We start from the raw sequence: 13,325 nt of genomic DNA, 5'->3' as shown, positions 1-13,325 counted from the left end.
CCAAAGTGCTGGGATTACAGGCATGAACCACTGTGCCCACCCAAGAATTTTATAAATAATGAGGTGCTGTTAATAATATGTACTGGGGAACTGGGCTAAGAAATGCTCAGAAACATGTGGTTAAGATCAATATTAATACTCAAAATAATTATCTTCTAAAGAAAGAAACTCTCTGAATTATTTCTATGGAACAAAAACCTTATTGCAAGCATTATTTTACTGTTCATGTGTCACAGAATTCTTCATAGTATAAGAAACTCTCTTTGGGCCTGAGAGCTGGCTGGTATCTTCAATGCCTCAGGTCAGTGCCCACCGTGTCATGGATGCTGAGCAAGTATTTGCTGAATGAATATCTCACACTAAGGTGACTCTGATCAATATCTTCCAGCTACACTTATGTACACCAAAACACACAAAGAAGTAGGGAGAAAAATGTATAACTTTTAAATCTTTGTTTCATGTAAAAAAAAAAAAATGCAAAGCTCAGAAAATTTGCCTTCCAATCACCAAGCAGGGGAGGTGTTTGTAAGAAAGGTTCCTCTCTAAGGTGTTATTGCCACCGTGCTAAACTGAGGGGGGAAGGAAAAGGGGACTATTATTTGGTGAAAAGGCCACTAAAGTCAAACCTTGATTCACAGGTTTTAAATGTACCGTCTGATATTGGCTTTTGTCTTTATAAGTTGACTAGAATTTGTCTTCAAGTTTATATAAATATATCAGAGTATAATTGTCTAGCAGGTGATAAAGATACCATACGCAAGCATAATGGGCCCTAAATGATGAGCCAAACTTCCCCAATATGACAATGAACACTTTGAATTTACAACAGACCATCAACCTCAAGTATTTTTCAGCAGACTGATAAATTGGCATGGCTGATAAACTGAATTAAAATCCATGTCATATTATTAAAGAAAACATAGAATACATGTTCACTGGAAATCTCTTACTCTACCAACAGACAGTTATATCTTAACTGGCAAATAATGTCAATACCCTTTCAGCTGAGTTTATAACAACTGAATATTTAAAATCTATGTCTAATGTGAAAAAAATGAAATAGATTACTCATTACAAAAGTTATTTCATTTGCTCATGTATTTATGACTACGTAAGGATACACGGAATCAATTTATGACTGAAACCGAGAAAAGGTCAAAACCATAAACAAACAGTAACACTTAAAATTAACGGAGAAAAGCAAAGAGTAACTAAGTCTAGGCACATTCAAAGGCATGCTTCTAAAGTGTCAGGGGCTCCATCTCCTGATGGAGGACACCCCTAAGGAGAACTGGATCTACTGAAAACATAAAACAGCCACCACTGAAAGAAAAGAAAATCAAGACAGGAAAAAAGTACCAAAGGGAAAGAAACAAGAACATACCAAATCTAGAACAGAGATTGCTGGCATAGCAGTCTGCTGCAGGTAACAGAGAAAGAAAAAAAAAAAAGAAAGATGAAGTGTGGAAAAAAAAGTTAGGTTTAGACCTGTAATCTGCCATCGGCATATTTTGTCACTATCATGCGTCATCTGTGTTTCGACAACTTGATGAGAAAGGTAAAGAACTACAGACTAACTTCTAGTATTCAGAAACAGAAAAATGCCCACATGGTATTAAATGAGTTTCATCATTAGGATACATAGAAAACAAAAAACAGCAAAATTTCCCTTAGCTTTCTTATTTGGAGACTGAGATACTAATTGTAACAGAACTACTAAGCAAAAAGCAAATATTTTTTACTAAATTTTCATAAGAAACTTTCCAAATATCGCAATTCATACTAAAAGGCTTTGAAATATTCAGTGTTTTAACCCATTTGGAAAAACTCTGAGAGACCTTTAAATAAAAGTTTAGTCCTCACAGAGAAAGATACTTACAGAAATACTACAAGGCTAATTTTTCATTATTGTCAGGATACAGTTATAACAATAAGAAATGCTGATACTGTTGACTCGTTTGCCGTCCACAACAGTTGTATACTCAGAGTTGAAAATGCAGCGAAGGAAAAGACATCCTTTCATCTTTTGGGTGTGGGTGACACAAGGCCGTGAACGTCCTTAGGTTCCTAACGGATCCATCTTAGTGCACCCAGGAGCGACACTGGCCAGAGCAGAGGAGCATGCACCTGGCGCCAGCAGGCCCAGCACCTTTCAGAGAGCTCTGATAGGGAGGGGAATGCACAGTACTTTTAAAGTACTGTATTTTTTAAGCTACTTTTAAAGTAAAATAGCTATTAATGTAGTGGTTGGTTTTTCAAATAAAACAGTGCTTACAGTAAACACAGCTACTCATCAGGAAGTTTACTACTGATGACTTGAGGAATACTAATAAAAATAGTAGTAAAACCATGTAATAATTCACACTTTGGCCTCATTTAAGAAACTTAAGTGTCTAAGGGGATTCAAGCTGAATTTTGGGCAAAGTTTTATATATACACACATTTTGGCTGAGATATGTATATATTAAGAAGTATGTGTGAGAGAGACTTTTCAGGAAAAATTCACAGAGCAAATCGAAAAAGAATCACACTACTGGGCTCCAAGGATCTAAGGACTCACAAATTATTATCTAAGGTTAAATTTCATTGTGAGGTAGAAAGATTAAAATGTCTGACCTAATAGCTCCTGGTAGAGCTTTACCATTAACAGCATAAAAAAACAGTTGAAATTAGAAACAGAATCCAAAAGATAAAAAGAACATGGCTGTGGCCATCTTTTCTCAAAATATTGCACTGTGTCTAAAAAACAAAAAAAATCACTAAAACTCATGAACACAATATGGTCAATAGCATTCTCCATAAATTAATATTAATAAATGCCCAAATTAATAGCAGTAAATGCCTCTTAACAGTTCTCTTTATAGAGTAACAAAGTCTTGCTTTTATCTAAAATTTCTGCATCACAATTTATTGTGTTAAACGAATTTATACTTTTGTTAGTTTATTTAAAACAAAAATCATTTTCATACTGTGGAGAAATAAGAATAAAATCAGTTCTCAATATCTTTATGTTACAATTGGAATATAATTGTTTATTACCTTAACAAATGCTTGCTTCATCAACAGTACAACTACTGTGAAGATTCTATCTTTGGTAATGACTGTAAATGTAATGATCTGAACAGTGTCTTTTGTTCACCACCACAAAATGCTGACAAGACCAGGGGCCAGACAGTCACCTGCCCTGTGTTTCTGTAAATAAAGTTTTATTGGTACAGAGACACACCCATGTGTTTACTTGTGCCTGTGGCTGCTTTTGTGCTACAACAGCAGAGCTGGGGGTTGCCAGAGCCCCCATGGCCTGCAAAGCCTAAAGTATCAATCTGGCCCTGGAATAAAAATTTTGCCTACCCTGGATCAAGATTATTACTGGTCATTAACAAATACTTGTTTTCTCAACTGGAAGTGTTAAGGAAAAGGATAATTATGAGTTTGCTAATGAAAACAATCAAGTTCCATTTGAATTGTATTTAATGCTTGTCAAAGCATGTCTTAAAAAATTTAGCCTTATAGCCCTGACTCATTTCTCTACGACATCAGCCAAGAGTAACACATACAATAAAACAGTATAAGCCTAGGGGCCCTTTTAATCCTTATCATGATCAGGGGCCTAGCTATCCCCATAGGAAACATAGCGAAGCTAAAATAGGGACCACAGATGGGCGCAGCCAAAGCACTCCCCCTTTACCCTCGCTCTTCGTTCAGCCTCCAGGCGCTGCATGATCAGCATGGTGTCCACATCGTCCTCCTCCTCCTCCTCGTCATCTTCGTCCTTCTGCTTCGACTCCTGGAGTCTCTTCTGGAACTGCCACTCCAGCATGAGCTTGCGCAGCCGGTCGCTCTCCTCGGCGCTGCGGTCCGGTTTGCTCTGGAGCTCCTGGATCTCCTTGCTCAGCATGTCCACGATGTGCATCTGCTGCTGCTTCTCCAGCTTCTCCTTGGCGTCCCGCTTCCACGGGTCGGGGGACAGACTGTCCCCCGAGGAAAGCTCCTCTTTGCTGACTGTGATGTACTGCAAGTCTCTGCGCTCGATCGTGCGGGGCTGCTGCTGAGGCTGCAGCTCCCGAATGACTGTTTCCTGTGGCCGCTGGAGTGTGGAAGGCTTTTCGGGCTTCATCTGCTGTGCAGTCAGGGGAGAAAACGGAGCAGGGTTTAAGGACTGAGTGCGCATCTGGCCCAACTTCCTCTCCTGCTCTCTCCGCTTCCTCTCCCGCTCCTCCTCCAGGCGGGCCTTCTCCTTCTCATACCAACGCTGATGTTCTTCTCTCTTTTTCCGTTCGGCAGCAGCCACCTGTGCAGACGGCAGCCCTATCTGGTTGGTGGAAGGGGGTGGTGGGAGAGGCAAATCCATGGACATTCCATCGAAATCACCGGCATAGTGGACTGGAGGTGGCGGGGGTGGCGGAGGCAGGTCTGTTCGGATTGGCTGGGAGATGGCCACAGGGGTGGCCGGTATGGCTGCTGGTGTTTTCCAACGGCCAGGGCCACTTTTGGTCAGTGTAGAAGCAGGGGTGACCGACTTAGAGGAATGGTTCAGATGCTCTTGGCTAGAGGTACTGGAGTCCAGTGAGGAGCTCTGATTTATCCACATATCACTATCAGACTTTCGGTCCATAGCTGCCTCTATTCGATGCCGCTCAAGTTGGTAAGCTTTATCTTCTCGAAGTTCTTCTTGGGAACGTGTAACACGCTGGAAAAAGAAAAAGAACTATTATATTTCAGCCATTTACTAGAAATTACCAAATATCCACAAACATTTTATCTTCAGACAGAAGAAAAACTGTTAAATCAGTGTACAGAAAGAGACTGAGACTGCCCTACAAGGCTCATTGGCTAACGTGGAGTAACAGTGCATTTATCTGTGTAAAGAAGGAAAAGCAGCCAAGCATGGTGGCTCATGCCTATAATCCCAGCACTTTGGGAGGCTGAGGTGGGTGGACTGCTTGAGCCCAGGAGTTCGAGACCAGCCTGGGTAACATAGTCTCTGTCTCGACTAAAATTAAAAAAAAAGAAAAGCTGTACTTTCTCTCTGCATCGAGGCCCTTCAGTGCCAGTGCCCATCCTCATCCTCCTCACCCTCCTGTGTGCCCAGCACTATCTCCACTGCAGAGCCAGACATGTGACCTGGACTTCAAAGCAATGAGTGTGTTTATTCATAATACGTAAAAATCAACAACAGGTACCTCTCTAATTGCTATCACGAGTAATTATTAAATCTTAACCATGTAACCATCCGTGACTTCCTGCATTTTACAAGCTAAGGACTGGCTTTCTGGGCTCTGACAGAGCCGTGCACAGTAATGCAAGGACAAGTCCCACACATCTGAGATACGTCCGCTCCAATACCAGAAAGGTCCAAAATGTATTGCTACAAATGTGTTGAACACAAAGGTAGGGGTATGTGTGTGTGTGTCTGTGAGAGACAGAGAGAAATGACACACACACACACACACACACACACACACAGAGAGAGAGAAAAATGAGTATACTTTTTCCAAAGGGCTAGTCTAAAATCTGAGAAATGGCACATATGAAAGGAGTCTACTCAGATAAACATGATCACTATGAGGTCTGAATCAAGCATCTTTTTCCTGCCCTGTTAATGAATACAAATTAAAGATGTAAACCGGGAAAACAAATTATTTCCTTTCCCTTAAAAAGCAAACCAACAACAAAGATGAAGTATCACTTCAAAAAGCAGTAGTCTCACAGAAAAATGGAACATTTACTCCCAACATTTTGCTAGAGCTTTACTTAGTACACAGAAAGAGTCTCATTACTGGGGTATAAAATCTACGGACCACATAAAAACAGAGACTGGGCCTACCGCCGCTCCCTGCTGCTGGAAGGGCTGACCTGAGTCACTTCTCTGCTCCCTTAAGACTTTGCACTGGCCCCGGCTGCTGGCTCGCACTCTCCACCTCCCCGCTTAAACCCCATCATAACTTTTCATTCCACACTCTGGCCTGCCTCTCAGTTCCTCAACTCTCTCCTCTAGGTATTGTTTATCCATGTTGTGAGGTAGAAACAAGTAGCAGCTGTATACTATAAATGTGAAGACGTAATGCCAGCCCCACAGAACAGGAAATACTGTGCATAAAAATGGGATTCAATGTATGCACTACAAATTGGGTTGTCTTGACATATGGGAAGCAGATTCTCCTATGTTCTAACAAAAGATACTAGAAGGATTAGGGCACAAAATTACTCAATTTTTAAAGAGAAATTTGGAGAAAGACACCTTCTCCCAGATAACTCCAGCTTTTGGTGACAGAGTGCATCCAAAACTCCCAAGACTGGGCCGTTGCGGGTGATCAGGCCCACCTAGGAAAACAGCAGGATGGACCAGCACACCAGACAAAAGGCCAAGATGAAATCTCCTGATAGCCAACATCTGTGGCCTGAGGAGCATTTTCTGCCCTCAGAAAACAGGCTCCTCCTCATCTGTATCACAGTGTCCATCTCCTCAGTGCAATCCTCTCTCCGCTGCCTACTGTTCTCATTCTTCAAGGCTCAGCTCAAATTCCATCTCAACTCTGAATTTTGTCTTTTCCAACCACTCTAAGAATGCTAATCTTCAGAATTTCCAGAGCATTTGCGATCCAGGGCATGTATTTGTTGCAGATCCTAGACTGTAACTATTTTTAAGCATACCTTTAATTTCTTCTCCCAATCTTTCACCATACAAACCGTTATCTCTCTAAAAAGAAAACCACATTTGATAACATTCCCCAGCTTAACTACTCAGATTGGCATCTCCCGTCTACTAATGTGGACAAAAATCAAAATTCCTTAGTTGTCATGTCAAGCCCTTCTGTCTGGCCTTGCCTATCTTCACTGCCTTAGATCTTGCCACCCCTTTCCCCTCTACCCAGGGTTCCTGTTGAACTACTACACATCTCTGTGCCTTTCCCTCCTCCTGGAAGGCCCTTCCGTGCATACAGCTGTGCCCAGGTTCTCGTCCAAGACTGAGAAGCTCCATCCCCTGCTGGGGCCTCTTCTCCCACAGCACTGACCATGCTGTGTCTGATGTGTCTGTCTCATTTCCCTGCCACACCATGAGCTCCCACAGGCAGGGATAGCTCCTGATACAGTGCAAAATATACCACTTGAGTTCTAATTTCTCACTTCTAGAATCAGTGAACTTTGTCTTAAAAATTGTAAGGCCTTATATTCCTAACATTTTGTTAAACATCAGAGAACAAATAATCCTTTTTCTTATGAAGTATTCTATCCTGTCTCCTTTTTTCCTCAAACTTAACCACAAAACCATTAAAGGAAAAACAAAAGGCCAACAATGCTGTTCTATAGAAAATATTAATTGTGTCTCAGAACTCAGTGTTTACTCCTTGAGAGGTGAGAAAAGCGTGTGGAATCTTTGATTTCTAACCTGAATTGCAATACTGGAATGATTACTATCTGTGTGCATATGCGGCTTTTCCTCATAATTTGGCCACTGGTTCTGAGGAGGAGCCATCCGATCCTGGGATTTGGAAGCTGGGAAGGTAAAATACTCTCTGGTGTACGTCTGAGTGGGGATGGGGTAGGCTTCAGGTCTAGGCGGAGGCGTCTGCTCCTGTAAAATGTGAAGAACAAAAAAAGTGAGCTTTTTACAACCATACAGACTAACTTGATTTTCAATGATCTGTTTTAAAATTTAAAAAATAGTATATGTTAAATACTGCATTAAAAATTGTTTGATCCATACTGAGAATAAATAACATTTCATTTTGCCCAGACTTATTAATTTAAAACTGATTTACCTGACTAGTATATTAAAAATCAAAAGATAAAACACTGCAAATTTAGAAATTATAATCAATGCTAATTCAGAGTAAAAATTGTACTAGATAACTGAGATGTCCAAAGCAAACCCTAAATATGGAAATGCAGTAGAAGCCTTTTGCTTATCAATCAATCAGACCTCAGTGCAGAGGTTTCCAGTAGAGACAGATGTTATCTTCGCTGTTGTTCCAGAGGCATATGCACTTTTCCCTCCAGGACTAGGAGGCTGATCTGCTCAAGTCAGGGGGGAAAAAAAAAGTTTAATATTAAATAAACAACCTATATATAACATAAAATTTCCTTAAAGACCTCATTCATCTTCATACTGCTAGTGAGTATCTAGCATAGAGATGAAAAAAAAAAAAAATCAAGGCAGATAAGAAATCAGGTCTTGTCATATCCACATCCATCTTTTAAATCATCAGAGCCCAGAGCTACAAAAAAACCTTTGTAGCTCTGTGTATCAGGCCAGGGACTGGTAAACATTTTTGGTAATAGGCCAGAAAGTAAATACTGTAGGCTTTGTGAGCCTTTGTCTCCTGCTGCATATCCTTCTATTATTTCTTCTTCTCTTTGTTAACAACCCTTTAAAAATGTAAAAAATATTGGCTGGGCATGGTGGCTCAAGCCTGTAATCCCAGCACTTTGGGAGGCCAAGGTGGGCAGATCACGAGGTCAGGAGATCGAGACCATCCTGGCTAACATGGTGAAACCCCGTCTCTACTAAAAATACAAAAAATTAGCCGGGCGTGGTGGTGGGTGCCCATAGTCCCAGCCACTCGGGAAGCTAAGGCAGGAGAATGGCGTGAACCCAGGAGGTGGAGCTTGCAGTGAGCCGAGATCGCGCCACTGCACTGCACTCCAGCCTGGGCGAGAGAGTGAGACTCCGTCTCAAAAAAAAAAAAAGTAAAACATATTTTAGTTTCTCTTGGTAATTTACCAACCCCAAATAGAGATGTTATTAATGTATTTGCTTATGGGATCAACTGAATCTAAAGTTTTTCCATCTTAGTTTTTGTTAGAGAAATGTTACTTATGATATCCCTTATGAAAACCATATCCTAGTTAGCCAATGTTTGCAGAGAATAATTTTAATAATTAACAAACCACAAAGTGCCTCCTCTCACTTCAGACTGTGACCACAAGTGTACTTAGGAAGCAAAAAAGTGTCACTCTTACTTGCTACGTTGGGGCTGGAACGGTGATCAGCTCTATTTTTCATCAGTCTGTCATCACCAGGCAATTTCTTTGGTTCACTATATTCTGCCCAAGGCAGCTGAGGACTCTCAGGAGACCCATTTTGAGTTGAATTATTATAGAGCTCAAAGCCTTCACTCTTTGGTCGGGGTTTACCTGAGCCACGACGATCTGAAACTGGAATCAAAGCATATTCAGTATCTCTTAAGATTTTATTTTCAACACCCTGATTATCATTAAAATTCCATAAGAATTGTTCTTAGCATAAGAAATAAGGTGATAAAAGTCAATTCTTCCTACAGAATCACAAAATAGCTTTTAAGTAAATATACTGAGAATAAAGAAAATATTTTTACTTAATTAGTAATGATGGGAAGATAAACACTTTCAAAGCTTATTTTCTCGTTAACTGAAACTTCACTGTTTTAAGCAACAAATCTAACCATTTTTAAAGTATCTTTAAAAAAAAATAAATAAAAAACCTGAGTCTGCCTATCAAAACTGAAAATCCATTCATTCATTCTTTAGTTTTTTTCCCAGTTCATCCTTAACACGTCACATTCATTCTCTACTGAGCACCTACTATGTGCTGGGCCTATGGAAGCTCACCAGCAGTCAAGTAGCCCTGTGGGGGTGAAGTTAAATGGCTCCTGGTGACAGGGAGGGGTCCTGGTGACTCACAGTGTGGGCTCCAAGGTCAGAAGGTTCACATGGGAATCCCAGGCACTGTGCTGAAGCGCTCTCATCCTCAATTTCTTTATCTTTAAAACTGGGGCAATAGTAACACCAGTACCTCCTCCATGGGGGTTTTGTGACTATTCAAAGAGGCCATGACTGTAAAACACTGTTGTTTCCCTACTGGTCCTTACTTCTCTGCATCATGGGGGATGGCTGATTGAGAAGGGTGGCCAGACCGTGGTAGATGGCACCCTGCTTTGCTACTTCCAGTGTCACCACAGAGCTTGTTCTTGTCATGAGTTCTGCTGCCCTAGGAGAAGAAGATTACACATGTAAGAAAGACTAAAACGCAGTGCCTGCTCTGTCATGAATCGCTGTGATCACAGCAATGGAAAATCATGTTACACAGCCTCATCTATTATTTTGAGTAATGGTTCTGACTTCCAGACAGCTTACTCATTACCCATTTTCTCCTTTGAAAACTGACTATGAAAATAGGCAAACACATCTCCTGTTATCATATTAAGAATAGTAAGATAATATTCAGAAATTTAAAGAAGCGTTGAGTATGTTTCTTTCAAGTTTCAAAGAAACTGTACTAGATTAAAATATATATTTATAATTTGATAACAAGTGAAATGTCATGTACACTCTAAAAGGTAAAGAGTAATATGAGCACATTTTAGCATAGTTTTTATCTTCCGATTTCAACATTCAATGCAAAAATCACCTAAAAATGCTAATACTAAGCTTCAAGCAAATAAATCAATGATACCTTTCCTGAGAGAGTCCAACCAGACTTCGTCCATCCACACTGAGGAGCTGATCACCTGCAGCTAGACGTCCATCCTAGGCAAATCCACAGGTGTGTGCACGGATTAGGGGTACAGAGCAAAGAGAGAGGGAGGAAGAAAAGGTAATGATGAGTAGATACCCTATTTGTTCTTCCAACAAGCACCATAGTGCTACATAACTAGAAGTATCAGCAGAATCTCTCACATCATTTGCTGAATATATGACACACTGAAAATGTACTTCTTTCAAAATGATACTGACCACATCTGCAGCACCTCCTTTCACAACCGACTTCACATAGATTCCTAGTTTATCTTGACCAGCACCCTATTGCAAAAACAAGGCGAAAACACTGCATTGAAGATATACTGTAAGAAATGCACTATGCAGGAAAGTAAAACAAAAATAAAACCACCCAACATGTACACAGATAAGTGCAACAAAGTCCTGGTTCTCATTTTTACATGAAAATTAGAAGTATGAAAAATCAGTTATTCATGCATCAGTTAATGATGAGACTAAAATAGAGACTTGGAATCCTGAAGTTAATTTAAGAATAGTTCTGAACAGCCAAAAACTACCTGCATGATATATACTATCAATCATTTTAATACAAAAAGCAACTTAGTACAGTATTTTTACATTTCACCATTTACCTATATCCTCCCTTACACCCTTGTTCTTTTCATACGTAAAGATTTTAAATGATAAAAAAACTTCTTGTGGCAAACAGAGGAACTTAGTAAGAGAAAATTATACAGAAAATAATCAGTATTATAACTCATGTACTGTAACTGTAAATAAATATCAAAGCAACAAGACCCAATTCACATAGAATTGATATATTATGAAAGAATAAAATTCTGTTAGATAGACTTAAGTACTATATATAATTGTTTTAAGAATCACCAATATTCTACTTGGATACCACGACTATACTAAACCTAACCCTATAACAATCAAAATTTTGGGTAATTTATTGCAACTATCAAAGAAAGCAGTCCTATGCATGAAATCTTACTTAGATATTATGGACAAGGTTATACAACTGAGCATAATTCCTTAGGTCACAACGATTGAAGACAAATACAAATCCATTTCAATCACTGCAAGGCACTGTACAGTAAGAGGAAAAATACAGCACAGAAAGGTACGAAGATACGATTCAACACATGACTTAGTTAAAACAGATTTTCTGCAACACCCTGGAGCTATGTAATTTTCACCTGGAAACCACTCGCATTTGTCCCCTTTAGTTAACAAGTTAAGTTTACAGAAGACAGCCTGACTGGCCAGCACTGTTGATCCTGACTCCCTTTATCCCCTCAGGGAAAAACCAAACCAAACCAAACCAAACCAAACCAAACCAAAACAAAACAAAATGCCTGTAGCAGGTCAAATTTTGTAAGCATAAAACCATCCATTACATATCTCATTTTAAAAACAGTATAGTATTTCTTAATTTAACAAAGCAACTCCATTTTGGAGAGCAGTATATACTTCAAATTTCATGTGGTTACATTATCTGGCAACTAAGTTTATAAAAGTTCTACAGAAAGCAAAATCAAGTATTCTCCTTTGCAGCTTTTGATCCGAATTTTCCATCTGTTCACCTCGCCATCCCTCTGTGTCTGTCCACACATCTCTCCTGTGGATGGTTTCCACCCTCACCCCTACATCCCTCTGTGTCTATCCACACATCTCTCCTGTGGATGGTTTCCACCCTCATCCCTACATCCCTCTGTGTCTGTCCACACATCTCTCCTGTGGATGGTTTCCACCCTCACCCCTACATCCCTCTGTGTCTGTCCACACACCTCTCCTGTGGATGGTTTCCACCCTCATCCCTACATCCCTCGTGTCTATCCACAAATCTCTCCTGTGGATGGTTTCCACCCTCACCCCTACATCCCTCTGTGTCTGTCCACACACCTCTCCTGTGGATGGTTTCCACCCTCATCCCTACATCCCTCTGTGTCTGTCCACACATCTCTCCTGTGGATGGTTTCCACCCTCACCCCTACATCCCTCTGTGTCTGTCCACACACCTCTCCTGTGGATGGTTTCCACCCTCATCCCTACATCCCTCGTGTCTATCCACACACCTCTCCTGTGGATGGTTTCCACCCTCATCCCTACATGCCTCTGTGTCTGTCCACACACCTCTCCTGTGGATGGTTTCCACCCTCATCCCTACATCCCTCTGTCTGTCCACACATCTCTCCTGTCGATGGTTTCCACCCTCATCCCTACATCCCTCTGTGTCTGTCCACATATCTCTCCTGTGGATGGTTTCCACCCTCATCCCTACATCCCTCTGTGTCTGTCCACACATCTCTCCTGTGGATGGTTTCCACCCTCACCCCTACATCCCTCTGTGTCTGTCCACACACCTCTCCTGTGGATGGTTTCCACCCTCATCCCTACATCCCTCTGTGTCTGTCCACACACCTCTCCTGTGGATGGTTTCCACCCTCATCCCTACATCCCTCTGTCTGTCCACACATCTCTCCTGTGGATGGTTTCCACCCTCATCCCTACATCCCTCTGTGTCTGTCCACATCTCTCCTGTGGATGGTTTCCACCCTCACCCGTACATCCCTCTGTGTCTGTCCACACATCTCTCTTGTGGATGGTTTCCACCCTCACCCCTACATCCCTCTGTGTCTGTCCACATGTCTCCTGTGGATGGCTTCCACCCTCACCCCTACATCCCTCTGTGTCTATCCACACATCTCTCCTGTGGATGGTTTCCACCCTCACCCCTACATCCCTCTGTGTCTGTCCACCCATCTTTCCTGTGGATGGTTTCCACTCTCACCTCAATGCAAGTCTCCAGCCCAGTCCCAGATGCCTCACGGCCCACTTGC

At 41.2% G+C, this 13,325-nt stretch overlaps 1 protein-coding gene across 37 annotated transcripts in view; it reads right to left on the bottom strand.

The window, feature by feature from the left end:
- The window catches only part of AFDN (afadin, adherens junction formation factor), a 145,978-nt gene that overhangs the window by 16,109 nt on the left and 116,544 nt on the right, over nt 1–13,325 (bottom strand). For 23 of the 37 annotated variants that reach the window (XM_016956642.3, XM_054686509.2, XM_016956643.3 and 20 more), the window contains 7 exons: nt 10,717–10,782; nt 10,436–10,509; nt 9,852–9,970; nt 8,965–9,159; nt 7,925–8,016; nt 7,391–7,576; nt 3,689–4,690 (listed from right to left, as the gene is read on the bottom strand). In XM_016956642.3, coding sequence (XP_016812131.3) covers nt 3,689–4,690; nt 7,391–7,576; nt 7,925–8,016; nt 8,965–9,159; nt 9,852–9,970; nt 10,436–10,509; nt 10,717–10,782 — 1,734 coding nt within the window. Of the gene's footprint in view, nt 1–1,384; nt 1,421–3,688; nt 4,691–7,390; nt 7,577–7,924; nt 8,017–8,964; nt 9,160–9,851; nt 9,971–10,435; nt 10,510–10,716; nt 10,783–13,325 lie in introns of all 37 variants that reach the window. The other 14 variants (XM_016956634.4, XM_063813683.1, XM_016956632.3 and 11 more) reach the window with 2 other exon arrangements.

The sequence above is a fragment of the Pan troglodytes genome, chromosome 5 (genome assembly GCF_028858775.2).
Source record: "Pan troglodytes isolate AG18354 chromosome 5, NHGRI_mPanTro3-v2.0_pri, whole genome shotgun sequence".
Classification (NCBI taxonomy): domain Eukaryota; kingdom Metazoa; phylum Chordata; class Mammalia; order Primates; family Hominidae; genus Pan; species Pan troglodytes.
This window is presented reverse-complemented; position numbering and strand designations above follow the sequence as displayed.